The 27,088-nt window shown below is 50.0% G+C and overlaps 1 protein-coding gene across 4 annotated transcripts in view; it reads right to left on the bottom strand.

Moving 5' to 3' along the window:
- Nucleotides 1–27,088, bottom strand: part of ADAMTS17 (ADAM metallopeptidase with thrombospondin type 1 motif 17) — a 302,738-nt gene that overhangs the window by 6,946 nt on the left and 268,704 nt on the right. For all 4 annotated transcript variants that reach the window (XM_074353935.1, XM_074353937.1, XM_074353936.1 and 1 more), the window contains 2 exons: nucleotides 14,904–15,108; nucleotides 11,037–11,189 (listed from right to left, as the gene is read on the bottom strand). In XM_074353935.1, coding sequence (XP_074210036.1) covers nucleotides 11,037–11,189; nucleotides 14,904–15,108 — 358 coding nt within the window. The remainder of the gene's footprint in view (nucleotides 1–11,036; nucleotides 11,190–14,903; nucleotides 15,109–27,088) is intronic.

Raw genomic sequence — 27,088 nt, 5'->3', positions numbered from 1 at the left:
GAAGTCCACATCAGCAGGATGAGTGAAGGAAAAGGCCCAGGGTCCTAATGCAGTGCCAGTCCTGCCAACGCAGAGCAAAGTCTTGTCTATGCAAAGTGACACCAATGCAGAGCGAGGTCATGCCAACGCAGGGCAGGGTCACACCAACACAGAGTAGGGTCATGTCAACACAGAACAAGGTCATGCCAGTTCGGAGCAAAGTCACGCCAACGCAGAGCAAAGGTATGGCACAGCTTGTAAGGTAATTTCCAACGAGAACAGCACATACAGATTCAAAAAAGGTGGCAAGCCAGTGGACCTGGATGCCAGTGCCCTGGCACACTGGCAAACGGAACAGCGGACTCAGAAAGTGGAATGAGTGATGACGAAGACAGACCCTGCAAATATCAGGCTGCACTTTATAAAACTGCTTCTATTCAACCAGTTTTGAGTCCACATAAATGGCAATTTCATCAGGCTCCACTTTATAATACACTAAAGACAGAAAATAGCAATATTTCTAAATTAAAGCATAATGTGTAACTTTAAATAGGAATGTATAACTACACGAATAAGTTACATATTTTAATTAGTCATCTGACCAGTCCACCTACACCATTAAAGACATTTGTACCCAAATTGGTTGTACAAGTTTTTAAAAGCCCTGCTCCCTGGGAAAGTGCGCACTTGGGGCCTTTTTCCTGTGACTATTGGGCACTTAGCAAGGCCCACCTGGGGAAGAAGGGCCACGTGTGCTGCTCTAGCCACCAGCAGCCCGTCTCTTCAGATCCTGACTGGGTCTGCTGGTGCCACCTGCTGTGAGGGACACACCAGCAGGGAGAGCGAGGTGTCCTCCCAGTTCCCCCTGGAGAAAGGGTGCATCCAGGGCCAGGCAGGTGGTGGTGGGGTTTCTAGGTCCCTGGGAAACTGCACAGGCCAACAGAGAAGGACCCGGGACTATGGCCATCCTGTGCCCAGGGCCACCCCCACCCCATCTCACCCGCAGTACACACACACACACACACACACACACACACACACACACACACACACACACAGTCTGCAGAGCCTGCCAGCGGGGCGGTCTGCCTGGCTGAGTCGCTTCCCGCCCAGGAACACCAGGATGGGTTTCAATGTCTTTTTGTCAATTGCTTCTGTGAACATCAGGGCAAGGGCTCAATCCTATGGATCTACTAAAACCAAATGCAAAATTGACAAGGTCTCTGGTGGTAAAGGATCAATGACCATTGTAAGACTCAAGAGTCTAGGGGTGACCCTGAAGACTAACCTCTCCTCTGAAAGTTCTCAGTCTTGTTTCACATGTGGTGGGGCTGGGGAGGGGTGGGGTGGCATTCATGACACCTCCAGCCCACGCGGGCGACATGCTTGTTCTTTCCGCGGGCTCCCCTGCCAGATTCTACAACAGTGTGGAACATTCCGTAACAATCCTGAGGCTGACCTTGGCCCGAGCTTGATGGTCACCAGTGTGTTGCCCAAGGTCACAGTGTTACTGAGCGGCAGAGGGGACACAGGACCCCAGCTGCCCCATCCCAGGGACTGAATTCCATCTTCCTGTATGACTCACAGGTTGCACTGGATGGAGCTTTTATGGGAGCCCGGGAATCAGGAAACCAGGTCATTGCTTAGCTCCACCATTTCTTCATTATCCTTCCTAGCTCGGGCCACTGGTTTTTAATTTTCCAGTCTGCAAAAAGAATGGCCCCATGAGATCACAGAGGGGATCTCCAAAGTTCTTCCACAGAGACTCAAGATCTGTTCTCATGGCTTTCCAACACTTCTGCAAGGGAGGGCCAGGCCAGGAGAGAGGCTGGGGCTAACCCTTAGTCGTGGTGGGGGCACTCTGAGATCCTATAGACTCTGTCCATCACAGGGATTTGATTCTGGGATTAGGTTTTGCTAAATTTTAGCTGGAGTCCCAGGGGCTGCTGTTCACAGGGCTCTGGGCTGTGAATGGCTTGTGCTCACTTGGAAGGACTTTTGGGAACATCAGGTGTTGGCTGAGTCACCTGGGAACTGGGTCTGAGCCAGCCCTACAGAGGCTGCTTCAGAGCATTAGGTGAGGAAACAAACAGGTGACAGAGTGGCAGGTGCAGAAACCATCCCATCCTTGTTCAGTACCCACCTGTGTGTGTGTGTGTGTGTGCGCGCGCGCACCTATATAAAAGTTTGGAAGACAAACCATTGAAAAAATTTACCAGGCTATCATCTGGTTCATGGGACTAGTTTTTCTCTTCTGTGTCTTCCCAAATAAGACAGTGTGAACAAAAAATATTGCCTGCCATATCAGTAATCAAAGGATGCTGTGGCCATCAGCCATCAGCCATCAGCCAGTACTACAGACCCTGATAGTGACCGGAGGGAACTCAGGATGCAGACAAGCAGGCAGCCTGGCCTCTGCTACCACCCCCAGCTGTGCCCACCTTTGAGAGAGGGAACTCAGGATGGGAAGGAACAGAACACTGGCCCTAGAGAGCTAAGTGCATCTCAAAGGAATGAATTCAATGAGCCCAGACTTTTGCATCTTCCCATACATAGAAAAGCACTAAATTCCTGAACTTGAGATGTCTGGTTTTCTTGAATTAATGGTAATCTTTTCATATTCCGACTACCCAGTCTTCGTGGCAAAACCTCCTATATATCCTGGCTCCTCCCCTGCCTCTTCGGAGCATCCCTCAGAGTGCTGAGAGACGGCGTCTCCGGCTTCAGTCCTCAGAAGTGTCCGCCAAACAAAACATAGCTCTCCACTTTTAGGTTGTGCTTTTTTTTTTTCAGTCAACAATAGAATTACCTATGTGATTAAAAATAGAAGTGAAGAATTCCGCCAACGGCCTGTTGGGGCAGCTGCCACCGTCCATGCCTGCTGTGGATCATTTGATCCGAGGTGATGCTCGGCTTGCACCTGGCTGAAACTCCATGTGTGACCACACCTCCTTGACCAGAGTGCAACCAGGGACAGGGCAGTGGGGGCAGGACAGGCCTGACAGCACGCTGCATCCCCCCTCACTAGCTGTGTTAATTACCCTTCACGAGCCCCAGCTTCTTTACTTGTGGCTTGAGGATAATAAAACTTTCCTTGTAGAGGGATTGCCTTGATTAGAGACAGCTTGGAGCAGGTACCTAGCAAGGAGTCTGGGTTAGGCAAACACTGCTATTATTATTAACAACAACAAGCAAAGCCCAGGGCTGGGAGCAGGGAGAGCTGGCTAGGGGGCCCCTGGAGCCCAGGAAGATGCCCTGAGTCACCCAGCCTGCTCAGGTCTCCCGGGGCCGCCGTGCCCATCACCAGGCCTCCGCAGGCAGGTGTGGGTGCCCACCTTTGCCTGCTCCTGGCACTGACCTGGCAGCTCAGCCAGATAGCATCCAGGGGCACCGTTAGAAGCTGGTTTGGCCCTGAAGACACATGTGGTTCCAGACAGGCCGCAGGGCTGCCTCCTCCCATAACCCAAGCTCATTGCATTAAGGGTAACACAGACGAGGCATCTCACCTCTGTCAGCCTCCCCTCAGTCTCTGCTTTAATTAAGCAGTGAGGAGACTGCAGTGTCTCCTGCTGGCCTCCAATTAGCCCCAAGCATCGCTGTGAAGCCATTTTCCAGGCTTTTAAAATCCAAGCAAACAGATCTCTAAAAAAACAAGATCTGGTCTTGTCTGAAGCACCCTTTCACCGCTGGGTCATTTTTTTCAAGCTCCTCACGACATTAACATTTAATGCAGCTCCCCGAGACTCAGGAAACTGAGACAAAAATGGAGCAGCAATAAACCCATTAGAAAAGCTCCTTGCCAGATGACCCAGAGTAAGTGCAGCCCTTCACGCCGCCTCTCCAGCAAGTGCCCATCACACGCAAGGCCTGGTGACCTGCCACCCACCCTGTGGGTAATGATGATGATGGTGATGGTGGCAGTGGGGCCCACCTTTTGTCTGCCCACTAGTGCTGGGCACTGGGCTCACATCCCTTCTTAACAGTCCTCATTAATCATCACACTAACAGCCACTGTGGCAAGGGCAGGACTCGGAACACAGTAGGTGCAGACTAAGTGCAGGAATGGCGTCTGCACAGCACCCCTGTGCAGAGAGAGGGAGTGAGGCTCAAAGTGTGTCCACATAACTCTTCTCAGTGATGCAGCCCCAGGACCCCCCGGGCTCCTACCCTGGCTGCCCACCCAGAGGCCTGCCCTCCTCTGGGGCCACACGGCTCCCGGCAGGGAGGAACCAGGCCTCTGTCACCGAGCGGAGGCCACCCAGCCCTGATGACACACTCCACCACGGCGTGGACCCTCGCCTCTTCTCTCCTCCCAGCCGTAAAATCACGACTATAAATGACACCAGATCCCCAAGGGAGGTTTTGAGAATTAGCTGAAGGAAGCTGTAAAAATCTAGGGAAGAGGAAAACGCTGTAGGGATGTTTAACATGCACACAAGCGCTGGCTTCTCCAGAGTGGAGGACGGGCGGGGGCTCCCTGCACAGGCTCTGGGGTGAGCAGGAGACTGGGTTAGGGTGAACAAAATGCCAAGATGAACCCTCACTGCCCAGTGGGCCCGCCCTGTGTTCTCAGGGGGCCACTCTCTGCGGGGCAGGACTGGACAGCACAGAGTGACAGTGAGAGCAGGTGGGAAAAAAATTCCCGTACTGTAAGCCCATCTTCTGCTTGTGTCTGAAAGGCCCTGCCTGGGCTGGTGAAATGAAATGTCAAAAGCTCTTCAAAAGCATTTTTGACAGATTTCCCCCCCAAGATCTGGCACAAGCAATGCAAACCTTGGAAGCTGTTGAAACCTGAAATAGCAGGTTCAAACAATAATGAAAATCACCATCGTCTTTGCTCCAGCCTTGAAACTGGAAATGCTTCCTTAGACACACACACACACACACACACACACACACACACACACACACACACACACACACACACAATCCCCCTTCAACTCACACTCCCTTTCAAACTATTTTTCTCCCTATCCTCTGCCTTAGCTTCCCCAATCTCCCTAAATTTGCTCCCTAAATTTGCAGCCTGCTGACCTACAAGTTCTGGTTGGGTCGTGATAGTCAGGGCACCAGAAGACCAAGGTGACCCCTGATGACCTGCAAGCACCAGTTATCCCAAGAGCTCTGATTCTGGCTCCAGCCCTGAGCCTGGAGCACAGAGAAGCCTGCGGGAGCCGTCTCACTGCCTCCCCCGGGGCGGGAGCTGTTACCAGTTTGGTGACTTAGCCCTCCCCACTCATCAGCAACTGTTTGCAAGACCCTCCACCTCTGCTACAAAAGGACGGCCTAGGTGCCCAGCAAATGCCCCAGAAAGGTCTCCTGCTCCGAGTTATGCTGTCAGCATGCAGGGGCCCCACGTCAGGGCACGCACTGTTTCCTGGGGTCCAAATCACATTCAAGGAACTCATCTCCTAAGACATAAATATTTCACACGCCCATATAAGAAATGTGACTCTGATCGGAGACCAGAGACTTGTGACTGTACTGGATAATGATGGAGAAGATGATAATGAGGACAATAAAATGGAGCACCTACTGGGCGTTTCTCATGAGCCAGGCACTGCGCTAAGTGCTTTATATGGATGCCCTCGGAGGCGCGTGCCCCTAGACCCATCTGACAGAGGATGATGTTGGTTCAAGGTTAAATGAGGTTGCAGCAGAGCAGGGAGGTGTGCCTGTGTCGTCCTGACCACATGTCCCGCTCAGAGGTCCCCTGTGTCAAAACAAAAGTGTTCCTTAGGGATGACGGCTTCCCTGAGTCAATGGTCAGGTCTAGGCAGTGGTTAAAATCTAGACTGGGGTGCAGGGGAGGCATCCCCACTCTCTGATCTCTCATTCCATGTGAAGGTAGCCAATTTGAGAAAGGACACTAGGCAAATGGAGGGGCAGAAGGGGAATGGAGGGGGCAAAGGCACTGGCCCTGAGCAACACGGGGTTAATCCAAGCAGAACTTACAGTCAGCCATCCGAATCCACAGTTCCTCTGTATTTGAGGATTCACCCAACCCCGGACCACATATGCTGCAGTGTTTACTACTGAAAAATACCCATGTATAAATGGACCCATGCAGTCCAGACCTACGTTGTACAAGGGTCAACCACATTCAGTTCACTTCCATGCAGGTGTCTCTCCTGGCAATTTCCAGGGACTCCACTGCTCTACAGTGAGTTCATTTCTCCCGTCTGAGCAGGCGTGGGCCCTAGACTTTTCTCTAATTCCGTGACTCAGTGGCAGGCGTTATTCACCCACACAAAGTGCTCCACACCAAGGGGGTATCTGTCCCTCTCCTCCTGCCCCTGCCCAGGAAAGCACTGAAGTTTGATGACCCTCTTTTCACAGCTGCTCATACTCCCCAGGATAATGTCAAATAGAGTATTTGCTTATCCCTGTCTTCATGCAAAGTGCTGGCTGCCTGTGTTGTATAGTTTCACACATCTGAGAAATGGGCTCTGATTTTCCCAGTGCCGGTCACATTGGCTCTTTGGGCTCAAGGCTCTTTTAATAAGGGCTCAACATTTTATTGCACAAAAAAGGGGCGACCACATGCATGATCTCCTATAGAGACAAGAGATTTACACTAAAGTGTAAATGATTGATATAAAGCCCTTGGGAGAGCAGATTTTGATTGGTGGGCTGGAGAGAGAGGAGGTAGATACTTGATCTTGTAACAAGCTTATGCCTATGATGGTGAGAGCTGAAGGCGTCTTATAGTCCAGCCCCTTCTCATCTCAAATCAGACATCTAAGCCTCTGACATTGTTATGTACCTGAAGGAAATGTGGATTAAGAGCCAGAACACAGGCACCAGACTCCTAGCCCTGCCAGTTTCTAGGTGTGTGACCTTGAGAAAAAAGCCACATCGCCACTCTGAGCCTCAGTTTCTTCACCTGTAAAATGGGGATAACTTGAGCGACCGTGCTTTATAAATTCTAAAGCTTTGGTGAATGTCAAGGCCACTGATCCCAGCAGAAGTAGCGTCACTCTCCACCGGCATCCCTATTGGTGGCTGACCCAGGCAGAGGCTGTGTTTACACCTGCCCAGGGGGACTTGGTGTCGCCTCCTGTCTGTGGTTGGCTTGCTATCTGTCTGCATCTAGCCTGGGTCACTGTCCACTCTTAAACCCCCCAGTGCCCAGCAGAGGTTGGCACAGAACAGGAGCTCAGGAAATGCTGGCTGGATCACAACGTTCTGACTGCAGGACCACAGGTGCTGTCCAGTGGGAGCTCCAGCTGGGCAGGCAGGCCAGCCGTGTGGGGTTGGAGGGAGGGGTCAGGCCCCACCAAAGCGAGCACAGGCCTCAGAAGTGGTGCTGGGGCTGAGAAGCTTTCTAGAACAAGCCCCCATCATGACACAAGGTTTGTGTGTTTCTCAGGGCATGGAACTTAAGCCCCCACCTCTCTGCCCACAGCACAGGAAGGCACCTGGCAGCAGTGTGGGGACCTCACTGACACAGCCACGTTTGAAGGAGAGGCGCTCCCTGACATCATCCAGGGCTCTGTGGCCACAGGGACTTGCACGCTTATCGCGCCATTTGATCTCCTAAGACCTCTGAGAAGCACGGTTATTTCCACATTAAGATCTGGGCTGAGGTGTGAGGGGTATACCCGGGGCTTGACTGAGGCCTTACAGGTCAGACCAGCCCTCTTTCAGGGCACCAGGAAGTCAATGGCCACTTCGATCTTTTTGGTAAGAGCCAACGGTTTTCTTTAAAAACACCAGCTCTTTTAATGCCTCCAGATACTTGTTTCTAATTAGAAACATCCCGTCATTTCAGTGGTGATGAATGCCTCTGGTCTTGAAACCAGAACATCTCAACGGTGGATCAAAAGTCATGCCATTCTAGAAAGAACTGCGATTCCCTCCTCTCGAAGTTTAAGTGGCATCTCGCTCCCCGCAGGCTAAATGCAGGGACCCAGAGAGGGGGGGGGGGACAATGATTTGCACAGATCTGGAAACAGCTAACAGCCCAAGAGACCAGGCAGCTGCAGGACATTTTTCAAACTGAGCAGAGCAGTACTCATGCACCCGGCAGGGGTGGGAATGCAAAGCCCATCTCTCAGATGGGATCCCGGTTAGGGCTCAGCCATTTGCTGAGTTTGGGGGAGGGGAAGGGGCTCCACATTTCCCGCAAGCCCACCCTGCCTCAGCAAGGTTCCGGGTGCTGTTCTCAGGTGCCCTCACCCAGTGAAGGGAAGGGGTCAGTGCCAGCCCCTTCCCGAGGGGTGACTGGTCCGTCTCACTTCGCAAGTGCAGGACAGCACCTGTGGCAAGCCCTCGGGCTGGCCCATCCATCATCTCCCTGGGGACAGGCTTATCTTTCTCAAACTGCACCTTGGGGCCAAGTGACCGGAGGGAGACTGCTTGGATGGAAGACGCCAAAGCTTCCAGATACACTGGTCATCTGACAGTGCTCAGTCTCCTTTCTACTTTTCTTTTGGGGAACTTGTTTGCTACCTTCAAAGTCTGGCATGTAGGAGGTTTATGCTAGTTACAGGAGGGTCACCTGTGGTGATGGGTTTAAAAGTACACTGACCCCAATTGTGTGACAAGGGCCCAGCAAAAACAACACGTCAGTTGGAAAGCAAATTCAATCTGAACAAGTGGAAATGTCAGGGGAAGAAGCAGCCCATGGAATCCACTTCCCCTGGCCTGGAGACCCAGTGAGTGAGGACAGGGGCCCCTCGGGACCTGTATCCCTCCCCTTCTGCAGAGCAGGCACAGGGAAGAGTGACGGACAGATTTATGTAACTGTACTGGGCCTGTGTGTGCGGGTGCGCATGTGCGCCAGCCCACCCAGCAATGGCAGCTGCAGAAGGGAGTGGTGGAGAGGCAAACAGTCAGGGTGGGGGGTCTCTGGGTTCAGTCCTATGCAGCCCCCACCCACATCCATCCTTCTCCCAGAGGTGCACGCATGCGCACACGCAGCCTTCCAGTTCAGTGTCCTGGCAGTTTTTGACTTGGAAGAACGAGTCTGCCCCGGACCCTGGCTCTGGCCAGACCTTCTGGGGAGGGAGCAGCTGGCCCCTGTCCAAGCCAAGTGCTCTCCCCAAAGGCGAGATGCACATCAACTGGATGCGACTGGTTTCCAGCCGCGGACAGCAGCCTGGACCTTCACCTTCCCTCCATCTTTCCTGTTCTTACTGCCAGGGGTACTTGATCAGCAGACTATGGCAAAAAGTAGGCACTGTGGCCTTCCAATGCCTCACTGTCCTGAAGGCCAGGAGGTGTTATTCTCCACGGCCTGGCTTTTAAGAGGAGGGGGGGCCCGCTAAAAGCTCAATTTTCCTGGATGCCATGCTCCAGGGGCTGAGTGGGAGAAGTTTGCTGGAATGCATGCCTGTGTCCTTGGCTGAGGAGGGGCTGAGTGTGGCACTGAGCTCCTCTGGGACTATTTACACCCATCTTCCGCTGTTCTGCTGCTCCCAGGACCAGGCAGTTCACAGTACTTAAGAAAATGAAAGTGCCCACCTGGTCCTCAAAACCAGAACGGTTGGGCGGGGGAAACCCAGGCTCTGGCTGGATGACATCCATATGCCCGGCACCCTGTGGCCAGAAGCCACCATCACAGGGACTCTGGGGCCTTTCTCAGTCTGAGTCCACCATGCAAACTGAGCTCTGCATTAGGGTCCAGGAGCCTGGACTCTGCCGGAGAGGTGGGCTGAGTCACTTGACCTCTCTGAGCCTCTATTCCCTCTTCTGTAAAACAGGGATAACCCGGCAGGAGAGGACTAGTGCCAGGCGGCGCAGGGATGGCAGCAGAGAGGAAACAATGCCGGGGTCCCCAGACCCTGATGGATGCATGCAGCCCAGGCCCGAGCTGACCACTTCTCACCTCTGCTTCCTGCCCAGGGACACCTGTGACCACGAAGACCCTTCTGGATTTGTGGCGGGTGGGGGATAACTAGGTTTATTTATTTATTTAATGGAGGCACTGGGGATTGAACCCAGGACCCCATGCATGCTAATAAGCACGCGCTCTAACACTAGCTGCACCTCTTCTCCTGCCAATTTGCAAAGCCCCATCTAATCCCCCAGCTACAATGACAGCTTTATCTAGTTCACACCTGGACGTATGGGGTCCGGACAACATTTGGTCAGGCAGCTAGATTAAAGCACAAAGTGGCTGGAGGAGCCTGGGGAGCTGGGACACCGCGGCCTGGGGAGTTGCACCAGCTCCTGCCAGGCCCCAGGTCAGGAAAGCCATGAAAGGATGTAGGCCAGAGTTCTGTAGAGAGCCCCAAATCCAGATTTTCAGGTGAAATGTTCCCCATTTTTAATGTTAGCAATGGAATCCAAACCGTTTAAGATATTGCACAGGCTGCATGAAACCAGCGGCTCTCAGGCGGCCAGTCTGCAGCCTCTGAGGGCAGGTATCGAGGGAAGCAAATGGGGAGGTTTCAGTTGCTGAGACCAAATGGAAACAAACACACTCTAGGCGCCTGTTGGAAATTTTCACCAGAAAATCAGACGTTAGGAATTTTACAGTATTTGGGGGAAGGCTCTGGAAGCTCTCCCGGATGGTTCTCATGGGTGACAACAGTGCTCACCTTAGGTATTGGTTAAAGAGATCAAGTGAATGAAGAAAAGAAGGGTTAAACAGCAAAGAACTTGTACTCACTCGAATGCTGATTAACTCTGAGGCCCCAGGCTCTGCCCTTCCCCGTCCTGCATCCCCCAGGCCCTCGCCCAAGGGTCCTGAAAACCATTTAAGTTCTGGTTGCCCACAGCCCTCTGCATCCGCCTCGGGCAAGGCTCGCACACATTCATGAGGCTCTCACCGTGATCATGACCGGGTGGCCAAGCCGACTGCAGGACACACGGATCCGCAGACTGGCACCCAGAGCGCCCGCTTCCTACTTTGGGGACACCCAGTTCCCTCCCTAATGCACACTGTGTGGGGTCACCGGCAGGTGTGGAGTTGGGAAAGAAAGTTAATTTGCCTGGTAAGACTGGGATCACCTGTCAAACTGGGGCCCACAGCGGGAGAGCTGAGTTCTTGCCTCTTGAGTCTTCAGCACGGCGTGGGTGGAAAGGAAACGCAAGCGCGCTGCACTCACCTTGGACCAGTCCCCAGTTTTCCACTCGTAGCAGCCAGAGTAGTCCTCGCAGGCCTCCTCGGCTCTCGGCCTCGTGGAAGCGTCGCATTTTCCCTGTGAGTTGGTGCACGTCACAGTTCTTTTCCGTGTCCCTTTGCCACAGTTGGCAGAACACTGTAAGACAGCATTCAGAGACTGAACAGGGTCCCATCCAGTCAGGTCCATTAACACCTAGGAAGTGCCTACCACGTGCCAGACCCAGTGCTGAGGATGTAAGGATGGATGACGATGCTATGTCTCTGTCCTCAAAAAGCTCCTGGTCTTCTGGAGTCATATGCACGTGGTCCTAGCTGGCTTCTCCCAGCCGGCCCAGCCTGGGCCAGCCTGGGGCAAAGGTACCAGTTTGGAGGGGAAAAGGAGGAGACGGAGAGGAGCTCTCAAGGTGCCTCTTACATAAGGCAGTGGGCAAGCCCTGCAGAGAGTTTCACTGATGGTTTTAATGTGGATGCCAAGAATGGCAACAGGGCAGTGTTCCCTGGGCAATTTTACTTCCTGGGAAACACAGCAAGAGATGGTGTGGGCAGGGTCCCCAGTAGGGTCTGAGAGGTGATGTGTGAGCACAGAGAGTTTAAGATTCCCACACCTTCAGGCAGCAAGATCACAGCAGCAGTGATGTGAGACAGAAGGGTGACAGGGCGTAAACACGACAGAGCTGGGGGGTGGGTCTGGAGTCTGCTCCTGGAGTGTCCCCTCCTCCCACTCCTGGATGGGGGATGGATGGTGCCTGGCTGGCAAGAGCGAGTGCTCACTCACCTCAAAACAAAACAACAGGAAGAGCGAACCCATGACCCTGGGAGGACGTGACTGCCTTGGCCAGCAAGCAGAGGTGACATGGCCTGGGAACCCAGGGAGCCCACCCTTTGACTTGCCGAGTGCAGGAGCTCAGTCCCCACCATGGAAGCAAACATGTAACTTGCAGCGATGGTAGGCTGAAGGCTGAGTTCCACCAGATGCACAGACTCTATGGGACCCAGGCTGCCCGCGGAGATGCCAAGGGAGGTTTCCTCCTGACATCTGGGCCCCAGAGGCAGCAGCGCAAGACGGAGCCCCAACAATGCTAACTTCCATTTTTTCAAAAATATTTTATTTATTATTATACTATTTAATTATTTTATTTTGGGGGCGGGGAGGTAATGAGGTTTATTTATTTTTAGAGGAGGTGCTGGGGATTGAACCCAGGACCCTGTGCATGTTAAGCATGTGCTCTACCACTTGAGCTATACCCTCCCCTCCAACTTCTGTTTTTGTATTTGCTTGATTTACCAAAAACATAGGAGGCTACAACAGTGAGGTCCTTGAGCTACAACAAACTCAACTATTCAAAACGTTCCACTATGTCCACAGAAAAAAATGCTCACAATGGACAAATGTTATTCTTTATATTTCCGTCATTAACATTTATCTCAAAATGTTATCTAACTTTATCTTCCTTACGCGTTCCGTTCAACTTAGCTCTCCATCCAAAGGTCCCATTCTTTTTTCTTTTTTGAGACTAATTTAAACTGGTTTGTTCACGGTCACATGCTTCACAGTGGGCTGTGTTATCACCTGGGGGAGCTGGGAGAACACACGTATTTGACCTTGTGTGTGGGTTTAAAGGGACCTGGGATGCAAGGAGTCAGTCTGTGGCAGGCTTTACCCATAGGGGCTCCCCGGGTGGGATGGGTGGGGCCCGCAAGGCTGCGTAGGGACCCCTGGGTTACTGTGTTGAAGGGCCATGCTTCTGCTTCTCTGCATGGCAATGCTTTCTGACCATTTCATCAACCCCATCCTCTCCACGAGCCCTGTGGGCTCCTCCCCGGCACCAGCATCCACCCCACTGGCTCCTTCTGCAACTCCTGCAACCGCTCCTGCCTGAGTTCCTGCTTGGTCTCTCTCTCCTCTATGTTCCTTGCCTTTTCTCTTGAATTTCAAACACGCAATATCCAGCCTGTTTCTTGACCAAACCCTGGCTTGGTCCCTTTTGACCAGCAGCCCACTGGCTGGAAGCCTCCAGCCTTTGGGAAGGGCAGTGCTGCAGGCTGGGGCTGCCTCGGAAGGGACCTGGGAGGGTGCTGCTCAGCCTCCCTCTTGGCTTCTCATCCAGGGATGGGGACCAGAAGTCGTGGACAGGAAAGAGTCACCACCTTTTGCTTCCTTCTCGGTATTTGTTCCTCAGGCTGACGAAGTTGGGAAGAAGGCGGGGCGTGGGTGCTGGAAGTGCATCAGCGCTGCTGGCTGAACACAGGCAAGCCCCTCCACAAAAACTCCCCCACGAGAAATTTAAACCCATTTGTTTCCAAAAGAAGAAACATTAGAGGGGCTTCAACATGGGGTGAAATGGTAGGAACACCAGTTTTGTGAGCATCTCATGGGGGAAAGATTTGATTCCAAGTCAAATGTTTAGGAAAAAAGCATTTTGCTCGATGAGCCTGGGCTGGGCCAGAATCAGACTGGTGCGGGCACTATTTCAGGATTAGACTCAGGCAACACATAGATACAGGAATAGAGACGGGGATGTTCCTTTAAATCTTACTCCAATTGCCTCACAATTTCCAAAACGGTGCTCTTCAATACCACAACGATAGCTGACCATGTCAGGCTTGTTTATTTTGGTAAAGGAGGCATTCTTTTTCCCCGTAAGAAAGAATCCCATAAATGGAAAATTTGTGGTTTTGATCTGATTAAAGCATAAATCTTGTTTGGATCAAGAGCCAGGTGATCAAGGCCCTAAGGCACATAGCAAGAGAGAGAGAGACAGCATACCTGCCCCTCCCCCCAAGTAGTCACTCCCCTCCCCCCAAAACCCACTAAATGTTATTAACCGATGTACATGTAGGAAAAAAATTATTTTTTTAAATTGAGAACTCTCTCCCTTTCCATCTTAAAGGAGAGGCTAAAAACTCATGTCTTTAAACAGGTACATGTCAAGGTCTGTCTAAAAAGTCAACTCAGTTTCAGAACAGCCAAAGACTGCCTTTTCGTTCATTAAAAGTGGGCTGAATACTTCCTTATTCAAAATAATTCCAACTGTTTGGCAATAAAAAGGAACTTTAAAAATACTTTCCGCACTGAAGAGTGTCTTGGATTTAGCCTTTCTGCCTTTCCTAGAACACGTCTGAGGGAGGACCTGAGGGAAGACTGCCCTTTATTCAACTATTTTTTTGTTTTATAGCCAAACAATCAAAATCATTAACGCAGACTCAGGGCAAAGCCTGGAAGGATGATATTACCAAAGATAAAACAGTTCCAGGACCAGTCTTCAAAGTTAAAACATAAGGCTTCATTGACCTCTTTCCAAAATGTTTTATGGCATGAGATTTGGATCTCCGACTCACACACCTGAAGCTGTCCCTCCCAGCTGCCGCCTGCCTCCTGCAATCACCAAAGACCGCCAGGGAGCTGAAGGGAAGCCTTTGAGACCACCTTCCTGACTGACCACCCTACGGTCCCAAAAATGCCCAAAGGCAAAGAAAAGGCATCTATTTGCCTCCCTCCCTACCTACCTACCTATCTCCTATCTGCCCATCCATCCATCCATCCATCCATCCATCTATATTTACATGAGAATTTTCACAGGAAATGCGATCAAACAGCACTGTGGTATACACATCATCAAAAACACACTGTCCTTTTTTTTTTTTTGGTCATGTTGATATCTCAGATGGAATTTGGGAATATGTGAGCTAGAACAGCTCTGAGCTGCTCTGGGTGCTGGCAAGGACTATGACCCATGAGGATGTGTCACAGACACCATGGAACGGTATCATTTTGGGGTCCCTGTGGGCAAGGCCCCAAGGCCCTGGTGGTGGTGGCGGCTTCAGCACTAGTGACAGCCCAGGCACCCACCTGTGACCACTCAGATGCCTCCCAGATGGACAGGCAGTCCTGGCCTTCGCAGCTCTGCACGGGTGATGGCCGGGGGACCGGGCAGTAGAGGGGCCGGGTGGCGACGTGGGTGCCGTTCTGCAGCTGGTACACGCAGGTCACTTCCCGATGCTGGATGCCCTTCTCACAGGTCGCTGAGCAGGAGCTCCACGGGCCGGCCACCCACCTGCCCGGAAAGAGGAAAGGGAGTAAGAGAACAAAGGGGCTCCCGGACAGATCGCAGAATCGCGGGAGTGGGAGAGACAGACTCAGCTTTGCAATCTCCTTTGGAAATAATTCAGGATATCGGAGCAGAGGATCGGAGCAATCTGAGTTGAATGGTTCAATGACCCACTCAATATAGAAATCTTTCTACACACTCCCCTCCCCTCTGCCACTCAAGGTAGACTGGGTCATTGTTCCTATGTGTCCCTCCTGCTGTCTTGTGACATGCTTTGCTTCAAGGGGTGTGAGTGGACAGGAACCTGGCCACATCCCAGCAGAAGCTTTGAGTGAGAATATGTGGTTTATCTCTCACTCTTTCCGTTTCTTGCCCTCTGCCCTGAAAACAGGTGACCCAGGTGACACGAGGGATGCTCCAACAGCTGAGCTCTGACATAGCATGACTCTGCTGTGCGCCACGGAGATACTGGGGTTGTTTGTCACTGCAGCAAAAGCTGACTGGTACAGCCCTCGACCAAGGACACCCCAGTCCCAGCTTGAACACACCAGGACCAGGCACCCCCCGCTTTCCAAAGGGTCGAGGGCCCTCCTGAGGGGCGGCGGTCACTCAAGGAGGCAGCTTGTGGGCTGTGGGAAGAGTAAGCTGTGGGGGCCATCGGTCTGAAAGTGCTCAGCTAAAACTTCACCCACCTGCCTAATATTCTAATGATCCCAATTCTGCCGGGCCTCTGTCAGCCGTAGGGTGTTGGAAAGAGGCTAGGCGGTTTGGGAATCACGATTTCTCAGGACGCAAATGGAGCTTTGAGTGCCCTTTTAGAGATGCTCTGTTGCTTTGGTCCCTGGACAAGACACAAATACTCCCAGCTCCCAGGAATCACCACCTGACAACACAGCGCCGTCTCCATGGTCAGCTCTGACAACCGCTCAGTTCTTACATCACCCAGAAGAGTCCCAAATCCAACCTGCAACCAGATCTGATGAGGCCATCCCACTGTCTGGAAACATCTGAGGTGTCTTCCCACTGGCAGGAAGGGACACTAGGTGGTCCCAATCTCTCCACGCCCAGGTCCAGCTTACGTGCTCCTTCGCCCATCTCTGCCCAGCGTGTCCCACATGTCAGGCACTGTTCTAGGTTCTGGGGATGAGGCAGCGAATGAAACAAAGCCCTGCCCTCTGCGTCTTACTATTCTAATGGGGACAGACAGCAAACTGAGGCACCACAGACAACAGAATGCAACAGAATAGAGTGTATATAACGTGTCACACGTTATGTCTGCATAGAGAACATGCCACACCCTAATAAGTGCTCTAGAGAAAAGGACAGCAGCACAGGGCAGACCAGGGAGGAGGCACTGTTTACTCAAGGCAGCCAGGGTGGCCCCAGTATAAGCTGACATTTGGGCAGTGCTGGAAGGAAGTGTGGAATGAGCCCCGTGCTCTCTGGGAGAAGACCCGCAGGCTGAGGCCACAGCAGGTGCAAAGGCCCGGGCAGAGGGTGTGCTGGCAGGGGCCGAGGGGCAACAGGGTGTCCACCGTGGCTGGGGAGGGGGAGGGACATGAGAGGTAGCAGGGTGAGATTCCGCAGGGCCAGGCTGGCTGCTGTGGCTCTTGCTTGAATAAGATGTGATCCTGGAGAGTCTGGAGAGAGGAGGACCACCCTGGCTCTGCGTGGATGTCAGTCTACAGCGGGTAGGGGCGGCTGCAGGGAGAGTGGGGAGGGGGCTACTGTGGTGGTCCAGGAGGGAGATGAGGGTGGCTTGGACCAGCTGAGGGTGGTGAGGGTGTTGGAGTAAAGGTCAAGAAGAGGGAGCTACCCAGATCCCTCCCTCCAGGCCCACCCGGTTCCTCCTCTTCCCTTAGGCCAAGGTCAGGCCACTTCAACTAGAACGCATTTCCAGTCTCCTTGGCAGAGCTCATCACTCTGTTCCTCACGGCCCAGGGACTAACTCAGTGAAGCTGTTCTTCTTATGCGGCGAGGATGGAGACACAGTGCCGGCCTCGGGGTGTGAGGACAAGCGAAGGAAACACCAAATGGCTTTCCTGATGCTGAGACAGCTTACAGAGTTTACTGTGATTAACTTGCTTTCTCGGAGTTCTTTCTGGCTGACTCTCCTGCTTTTTCCCATGCTACTGCTATTGTTTCACTTGCTCAAATGATTACGTGCTTAGCAACCCCAACCCTGTAATTTACTCCCTACCCTAAGTAACTCGTATCCAAAACCCAGAAGCTACTTTCCAGAAAGGAGTTCATGGAACGATAACCCCGAAGGAACGGCCAGATCCTCCAAGAGCCCCCATGACACCAGAGGAATCAGACCAGATGACGCCTGCTTAATGGACCATCAGAAGTTCCTGTGACACAAGATAAGCTTTTGAGAAAGACTATTGCTCATTATCACGGATATGCTCCATCCCGTTTGCCTATATAATCACCAAGCCCCAATCCCCAGGTGGATTCACAGTTTCCAAGGCATGAGCCCGCTGTGACTCCCCTCTGCCGGGCAAAGCCATCACATGGCTCTCTTCTTTGCTCCCAAAACTCTGCCTCTGAGTTCGAATTCGATTTTCGGGGTGCACAGGCTGATTTTTCAGCAACACAAATAACACATTGCCTGCAAACTGCTCAGGCCAGTGCCTGGTACACATAAGCCGCGTAACTTAACAGTTATTTGTCCTTAACGTTCTGTCTCCTTGAGAGGAAGTGGAGAATTCCCAGACGGCATCCAGTCTTGGTCCCACTTCAGTACCTGACAACTGCTTAAACACCACCAAAAGAATCGAACCAACTTCTACCCATTTCTCCTCATTTTGGTCTTCAGAGTAACACGAATGCCCTCTTAAATATTTGAAGATAGCCCTACCTTTCCCCTTTTAAATTTTCTCTTCTCTTGAGCAAAAGAATCTGCAGGTTCCCGATCCACCCTGATTCTCTAATCAGTCACTATTGTTCTTAAAATGGATTGATTTGTCATGGACACAATGGCCCAGGTGTGGTCTTGAAAGTGGCAGAGAGAATGTGATGATTTTCTCCTTAAATAGAGACTCTGTTTTCCTGAATGCTGCCCAACTCTGCACTATTTCTGTTTTGTTTGTTTGGGTTTTTTTTTTTTGTTTGTTTGCTTTTTTAAGCAACCACACCGCACCTCTGCTAGAGCTGTTTTTCTTTCTTGTGTCAAATAGGCTCCATGTGAAATAGCATAGCACAGAAAGGATGGGAAATAGCCCAGAAGCTCCAGGAAGCCACAGAGCAGGTTAAAGAGAGAATGGCTACTGGGGTGGTTACTTTGTCCAACCTCAGTGTATCTGTCCCCCACATACGTGGGTATCAACTTCACGCCAAGTCCTGAACCAAGGGCTGGGGCACTCAGCTCAGTGTCCCCACCGTCACCAAGCTCAGGCAAGTGTGTGTCCTGGGGGGACAGAGAAACATACAAGCAGACAGTTTCCTCACTATGTGATAAGTGCTGTGGAGGAAATGGAGCTTGAGTTGGGTCCTGAAGGTCAAAGTGAAGTTGACCAACCAAAGACGCAGGGCTCAGTGCTCTGACAGAATTCATTTCTGACTGTGAAATGTCAAGGAGCAACTGTGAGTTTGGGATGGCCAATCCTAGGGGGGCACGCTGGGGAGGTAGGGAGGGAGGTTGCCACGGGTGTCTTCAGTAATCATGCGCCCTGGGCCACTATGATGACCAAGGTGGTGGCGGAGAAATGGAAAACAGGCACTGACGTAAGACCATTAAAGGGAAGAATTGACAAGGCTGTGGGTGTGTGGGGTCAAGGAGAGAAAGGAGGCAAGAATCAAGCTCAGGATTCTGACTAGACCAGAGGATGCTGGTGGTGCCTCCACTGTGACAGAGAATACAGGAGAGGATTCAGACTTGGGGCATAAGAGTGGGTGCCGCTTTGAGAGGGTCACATTGAGATGGCCACTGGGCAGCCAAGCGGTGCTGGGAAGGGTCCGCAGGTGCAGTTCTGGTGTTCAAGGGCGCGGTCTAGTTGGAGACATGGGGGTGAAAGTCATAGGTAATAAGGTCCTGGTGGAGAGCAAGGGTAAGAACAACTCACCAGGGAGTTTCCACAGGAGAGCAGAGGGCCAGGCGCCGAGACGGGGGGATGTAAGCACCTGGGGTTGGAACCAAGAGGCTCTGAAGGAGCTGGAGAAGACGTGACTAGCAAGGCTAGGGAGGGCGGGAGGGCAGGAGGGCGGTGCAGGTGATGCCAGGGGAGGGTTGGGATGGATGAGGCCTGAAGCACATCCCCTGGATTTGGCCACAAGGAGGTGTCGCTGACCTGGGAGAGGACGAGGGAAGGGGCGTGGCACTGTTAAATGCAGAGCTGAAAGAGGGTGATGGAGAGAGACCTTGTGGGCGCCCCTTAACAGACTGGGTTTGATGCCTACAGAGCAGGCTGTGCAGACAGACCTTCAGTCTTGGGGTGACATCCAAGCTTTGGAAACTAGACCTAGAGGTCAGCAAAATGTCTCATGACTTGGGAGCCTCTGGTCAAGTGGGCTGCACGTGGGAAGGAAGCAGGAGTGAGGGGACATCTGGGTGAGGAGGAAATGCTGAGAACGGCTTAGGGCTGGAAGCAGCGGCCCCAGAACAGACCGGGAGGGTTCTCTCATGGACCCGTCTGTCTAGAAAGGCCACCCCTGCCACTGGCAGTGCCTCGTGGAAAGGTCATTTGTCAGGGACCTGTGCCATGTCCCAGATGCTGGAGGCTGGGTGTGGAGGAAGGCCAGGGACCTGGCAGTGGACAGCACATGTGAGGAGAAGGCTTGGCCTCCGCCAGGGCTCAGCTGCTGTCACCCTGTGGGGTCTGGTGACTGAGCCCGGGCCAGTAGGTCAGGGCACGTTGACAGAGAGTCTGGCCTGAGAGTGACCCCGTCCACTCCTAGCCCAAGCAGAGTCAGTGGTCTGATTTGGAAAGTCAGACAGATCGAAGCGCTCAGTTCTCATTCATCCTCTGCCAAGAGAAGGTCTGAAAGAACAGGCTCACGTTTCCTGTGTCTCCCACGGGGGCACGGGTCACCCCTCCCGTTGGTACCCAGTCCTCTCCCACCGCCATCTTGCTTTCACACCCACCAGAACTCCCAGCGGAAGGCGTCTCAAGGCCTGCTGGGCTTGCTTCACGGATGGAGAAACCGACGTGGAGACAAAGCAAGGCTGGGCCAAGGCCCACTGGTTATTAAGTGGGTGGGTCCTCTGTGCTCCAAACCAGGGACTTCATTTTTTAATTTATATAGTTATGCCCTGCTTAGGGAACACCTGATCAACATCATCCAGATGCTCTAAGAGTGAAAGGTGCCCACTTACTGGAGTCAGACATTCTCAAAGCCTCAGAAACTCACATTCAGGACCCTGGGGTCTTGACAGGCCTGGACTTGAGTCTTCCCTCCACGGACTCGCCATCTGTGTGACCCTGGACAAGTCAATACTCAAGCCTCAGTCTCCTTCTCTGAAAAATGATGGTACCAGCTCTCATCTCACAGGCGTGCTGGAGGATTGGCCAGCAGGATCTCTGCAACACAGTCCACCCAGGCCTGGCTCCTTAAGGGCTTGATAAATCTCAGCTCTTATTGCTGTAACTCTGAGTCTCAGTCTTGACATCCGTTTTATTCAGAGAAGTTGTTGTTCCTCAAAGCCCTCTGGAATAGGCAGTCTGTGTGGGCATTCAGAACCAGAACAAATTTATCTTAATTCTTTTCTAATTTTCAACAAATCTGCATGATTGGGATGAGAGAAAGATGAAAAACCTCTGAGTACTGAGTCCTATAACTTGGTGTGAGTTCTTTACCTCCTCTGAGCTGTTCCTGCCCTCACCCATAGGCAAGAACAGTGCACACAATTGTGAGGACTGGACAACACACTTAGGACGGGTAGAGGCCACGGAGAGATGTACTCAGAGGAGCCCTCAGGGAAATGAGTCTGTTTCCTCTCTCCCTGGTGCACGGCTGACGTCCACTGGGCTGTGAGCATCCGGCCAAGAGAATGCTCCCCTGCCCTGCTTTCCTGTGGATGACCAGGCCTTTCCCAGGGCACCTGGGCTGTGGTCACCACATGTGTGGCAGGCCCGGGGGGAGGAGACGTGCCAGAGGCCGCCTGGCCCAGAGCCGGACCTCCCAGGCCTCTTCCCAAAAACACCATGGAGGACCGCGCAGCGTCAGACTCTCCTATCCACCAGTCACTCTCATAGCTCAAGGCAGATTGGAGCCGGTAACTCTGTTATGAGAACAATCAAAACACGCCTGTAACATGTGCCATTTATAGTCTCTAAAGATCCGTGGCTGCTTTTATGGAACAGATGTCTGTGAAAGGAGAGGGGTGAGGAGGTACCACAGGGACTTAGCAAGCTGGGCTGTGATGTGCTCCCAGGGGAACCAGAGTGACGCTTTAAAGCTGCACATTAAGTTTCAACTCAGCCTTTCTCCTTTTAAAATGTGAGAATTATGCGTTCTTCTACACATTTCCCTGAAAAGCAGTATTATGCACATATCTGTTTTTTTAATAGGAGGAAATGAGAACTCGGAGTGAATGAGGAGTGAATATATTGATCTGTGCATGTGAGCTCTTGGCTGGAGGATATTAATTAATCCAGCCCTGAAAATTCGGACGGGTAACTGGTTAGGATCGGAGAACTTCCCACGTTTCCCTGAAAAGGTTCTTGAGTCATTGTGGTTAGTTCTCATTTGCTGAGGAAAGGAAAAGAAAGGAAGGAAGGAAGGAAAGGAAGATGCCAACCCTTTGCTAAAAAATGGGAAAATGTTTTCAGAATGGTTTCTCTAGATACCGCACCAGCTAACTTTCTTTCTCCCTGTGTACCAGGCAGTGTTAGTGGAACTTAACACGATTCAACTTCTTTAATCCCTGTAACAATCCCAAGGAAAGCCATTCTACCGGGAAAGGCACTGAGGCCCTGAGAGGTTAAGTGGCTTGCCCAAGGTCACACACTAACTAGTAAGTGGGAGAATCATTTTAACAGTTCCATCGAGACATAATTCACATACAATTCATCCATGTAAAGAGTACAATTCGATACATTCGGAGCTGTGAAACCACTATCACCATCAATTTTAGAGTATTTTCATTATCCCAAAAAGAAACTCCAGACCTCTTAGCTGTCATCTTCCAAAACGCTCCCCCCACCTCATCCCTCTCAGCTTTAGGCGATTACTAATCTACGTTTTGTCTCTAGAGATTTGCCTCTTCTGGACATTTCATATAAATGGGATCATATCACACGTGGTTCTTCGTGCCTGGCTTCTCTCACACAGCATAACATTTCCAAGGTTCATCCATGCTGTAGCATGTATCAGTACTTCATTCCTTTTTATCAAATAATATTCGATGGTATGGATACACTATATTTATTCTTTCAACTCGGTTCTTATTTTTAAAGACTGGGTTTACTATTAGGGGTCCTTTGAAATTCCATGTGAATTTTAGGATCAGCTTGTCTATTTGTGCAATAAAGACAGCTAGAAATTTGATAGGGATTATGTTTTACCAGTGCACCAATTTGTGGAGTATTGGCATCTTAACAATATTAAGTCTTCCAATCCATGAACATGGGATGTATACGTTAACTTCATTCAATAATGTTTTGTCAGTTTCAATGTGTAAGTTTTGTACTTCTTTTAAATTTACTGCTAAGTACTTTATTGTTTTGAATGCTACTGTAAATGGAACTGTTTTCTTAGTTTCCTTTTTAAGCTATTCATAGAAAAAGAATTGATTTTTGTTTATCAATCTTATATCCCGTAACCCCGCTCAACTTATGTATTAAAAATAACAAGCCCAAAATGGAGTCATTTGCACCCCAAGACAGCAAACCAAGACTTAATTGCAGTTTCAATCCCTCCCAGAAATGTAACCTTTAAAACTAAAACGGTCAATCTGAAATTTCCAGACCAACACTAGTGAGGTAATCTGCATGATAAAGCCCTTCCCTTCCCTGCAAAAGAAGATGGCCTGGCCTGAAGCAATCTTTTCTTCTCTTTCGTTAATACCTTCTTGCCTCACCCTCCCTCTGCCTATAAAACTCTTCCATTTTGCACAACCCCTTGGAGCACCTTTCTAATTGCTAGATGGGGTGCTGCCTGATTCATGAATCATTGAAGAAAGCCCATCAGATCTTTGAATTTTCTCAGCTGAATTTTGTTTTTCAGCACTTATATTAGTTCTAGTAGCTTTTCACTGAATTCTCTGTGATTTTCTATATGGAAGAACATGTCATCGGCAAATAGATACAGTTTTACTTTTCTAATCTAGATGCCTTTTATTTCATTTTCTTGCCTAACTGCTCTGGCTAGAACCACAAGTACAATGTTGAATATATGTGGTGAAAACACATTTTTGTCTTACAAACTTTCTTCAGGGAGAAGTATTCAGCCTTTCACCATTGTGATGGTAGCTGTGTTTCTTCTGTAGATGCCCTTTATAAGGCTGAGAAACTTCCCCTCTATTGCTAGTTTGTTGAATGTTTTGATCATGAAATAGTGCTGAGTTTTGTCAAATGCTTTTTGTGTGTGTGTGTGTGTGTGTATAATGCAGTACTGTCTTTTATTCTATTGATGTGATATATTAAATTGATTAATTTTCGAATGATAAATGGACCTTGCATTCTTGGCATAAGTTTCCACTTGCTCATGGTATTATAATCCCTTTTATATTGCTGGATTCAATTAACAAATATTTTGTTGAGGATTTTTGTGTCTCTAGTCGTAAGAAATATTGATACATAGTTTTATTTTCTTGTGGTGTCTTTGGTTTTGTTTTCAGGGTAATATTGGCCTCACAGAATGAGCTGCAAAGTGCTTTCTCTTCTAGTTTTTGGAAGAGGTTGTGAAAAATTGATATTAATTCTTCCTTAGATGTTTCGTAAAATCCATCAGTAAAGCCATATAATACAATCTCTTTATTTGCTATGTGTCTGTTCAGGTTACCCTTTTTTTTGAGTCGGCTACAGAAGTTCGTTTTCTTAGAAATTTTGTCTGTCTCATCTAATTGATGTAATTTTTTGTCATACCAGAACTGTTTTTGTTTTTTCAAAACAGTAGCACCAAATCTCCAAATTATTACAGGAAGCAGTAGGGGCTGTTCAAGGGGTCACATATACCAAGGTCACTGTGTTGTTTAGGAAAAGGCTAGTGATTCTGAGTACTTGGACTTTACCGGAACCCTTATAGTTAAGGTATATGGGTCACATTTAAGGGTAACCATCAAAAGAATAGAAACATAATCCACAGCTTCCAAAAAATAGAGAGAAAAGAAAAGAAAAGAAAAGAAGAAATGTTAAGTGCTAGTTCTGAATATTTTATAATTTCCAATGTCATTTCCTCTTAAACCCAAGAGTTATATATAAGTATGTTTTTTGGTTCCCAAAAATATAGAGAAAGGTGGCTCAATATCTTTTTACTGCTTATTTCCAGTGTAATTTTCTTGTGGTCAGAAAGCATGGTATGTTTTATTATCTTGCTTATCATAAATACAACCTTATCAATCACTGGGAAAAGGATGAACTAGTCATTACATAATGCAGAAGCAACAGGTTATCATATGAAAGAAACAAATTCATTGTCTCAACTCCTACTATACAGGAAAAGACATTCTGGATGGGTTAAAGTCTTTAATACAAGAAAAGCCAAACCTTAAAAATTCTGGAAGAACACATAGGAAAATATATCTATAGTTGTCAAGGTCAGGAAGGAATTGTCAAATAAGACAAAAGAAATGCAATTCCTAAATTGAAAGTTAACCAAGTCAACTAAATTAAAGATAAAAGCTTCTACTCAAAGACCCCCTGGTGAAAAGCGAGGCCTTAAATAAGGAGAAATACTTATAATCCAAGATGTACAAAGAATTGTCATAAATCAATTAGTGAAAACTAAGTAGCCCAATAGGATAATGGACAAAGAACAGGAGGGTCAGTCACAGAAGAAACATAAATATCCTCCTCACACAGGAAAACACTCAGCTTCACTACAGCACAGGGGAATTAAAAAAAAAATCAGACAATGAGGCACCATTTCCTGCCCACCAGACGGCAACACTAGAAAGTCTGACTAAACCAGATTTGTTCACGACTAGAGCAACGGGAGCTCCCACAGCACTGGTGACACGGGAACTCTGGGGGAACCTCGGAGGAAAGCGCGAGGTGGGCAGACCCTATGACCGTGTAATTGCACTTCCAGGGATGCAACTTCTTGCACACGTGCCCAAGGAGACTGGACGAGGATGTTCACTGCATGACTGTTTATATAAACCCCAACTGGCAAACAACTTGAATGTCCATCAATGGCCAATGACTATAGATGTAAGACAAAATCATAGAGAGCCAAGAAAATGGATGTACCAGAGCCACAGCAGCAACGTGGATAGATCCCAAAGGCAAGATGAATATATATACACTAACAGCCTGTTTAAATGCGCCAAACAATACTCTCCTGCTTGTGGATATATGCATATATAGTAAAAGTTTGGGGGGAGGGTATAGCTCAGTGGTAGAGCACATGCTTAGCATGTCTGAGGTCCTGGGTTCAATCCCCAGTACTTCCATTTAAAAATAAATAATAAACCATATTATGTCCTCCCTGTCCTGTTCCCTCCCCCTCCAAAAAAAGGTCGGAAAATTAAGGTGGGAAGTATACACACTAATGGGGGAGGGGAGACGAACAGCAATGGGAGGGGCCAAGGAGGACTTTGAATGTATTTGTAATATATTATAACTTAAAAGATATGAAGCAAATAAGGCAATCACGAAAATGTTAAAATCGGGAGGTGCAGACAGGTGTTTATGAGTTAATCTCAGTACTTTTCTGGCCATATGAAAAATTTTTAAGAATAATGCTTACACAAACCAGAGCCTGGTCAGTATGTACTCACTGACCTTGACTGCAGAGAGCGGCGGTGACTGTGGTCAGCAGAGAACGAATACGATGCCTGACACCGGGGCAGCCACCAGGCTCCAGCCTGCTGTTGCCATGTGGGTCAAGTATTGCCCCTTCTTGCCTTTTTAAAAGGAAAGTTGAAAATTCAGAGTTTTCTTGCAATCTCCTGATTTTAAAAATGTTGGAAGTGAGCTCTAAAACCTTCAGACGCCTGTGCGGGCCAAGCCATGTCTGCTGTGGAATTCGGCTCCGTGGCCTCTGGTCTAGGACTTCTCACTTTAATTTTCCAGGGAGGCAGCCACGGCGGTTCTGAACCTGAACCCGAGTGGCTGGATGTGTGTTTCCCTCTAGCTCTCACCTGAAGAGGCCACTCGGTACCATCTGCTTGCCACATGGGTCCTCCATCAATGCACGGTCCCCACGCTCCAGTTACACGCACACTAACTTGTCTTTTGGTTGGCTGAATTGGTTAGTCCCGAGAACTTTGTCCTAAGAACATTAGGAAAAAAAGACTCTCCCAGATTCATAATGTGACATGGTTTTCCCAAGGCAGCAGTCCGAAACCAACACCAAAGTCCTGAACCGAGTGGGCTGTATAAAATGCCCAGAGGTAACGCCAGCAGGAGTCCCTGGCCAGCTGTCCCAGCTGCCCAGCCCCACAAAATTATTCAACGTGAAAACATGCAAGCAGACCTCCCCGACATTCCACCCCTGCTGCTGCCTCACTTTGGCTAGGAAACTGCTCAGAATTTCACAAGACTCTCTGCAAATGTTCCTAGGGGGAGTTCTCCAGAGTTGGAGTGAGCCAGTTCTGCGTCTTCTGGAAGGGGTACAGAGGGGAAAGGCCGTTGTGTGCAGAGGGGCAGAGGCAGGGCTCCAACACGACCAGCCTGAAGAGCTGGCTGACTCGGGCTCCCAGCTCGCCCTGCAAGGGTCCTGGCACGCGGCTTTACGAGCAAGGGAATTTACAGCTCTGCCCGCTTCCCCACCCACGACTACCTTTAATTGCAAGCCTCACATTTGCTCCCTGCACCCCTCCTGCCAAAGGCGCTTCCCGACTCTCCCGGAGCAGACAGGAGCCAGCCGGGCGCCTGCA

Source organism: Camelus bactrianus, chromosome 27, assembly GCF_048773025.1.
Source record: "Camelus bactrianus isolate YW-2024 breed Bactrian camel chromosome 27, ASM4877302v1, whole genome shotgun sequence".
In the NCBI taxonomy this organism is placed as follows: domain Eukaryota; kingdom Metazoa; phylum Chordata; class Mammalia; order Artiodactyla; family Camelidae; genus Camelus; species Camelus bactrianus.
This window is presented reverse-complemented; position numbering and strand designations above follow the sequence as displayed.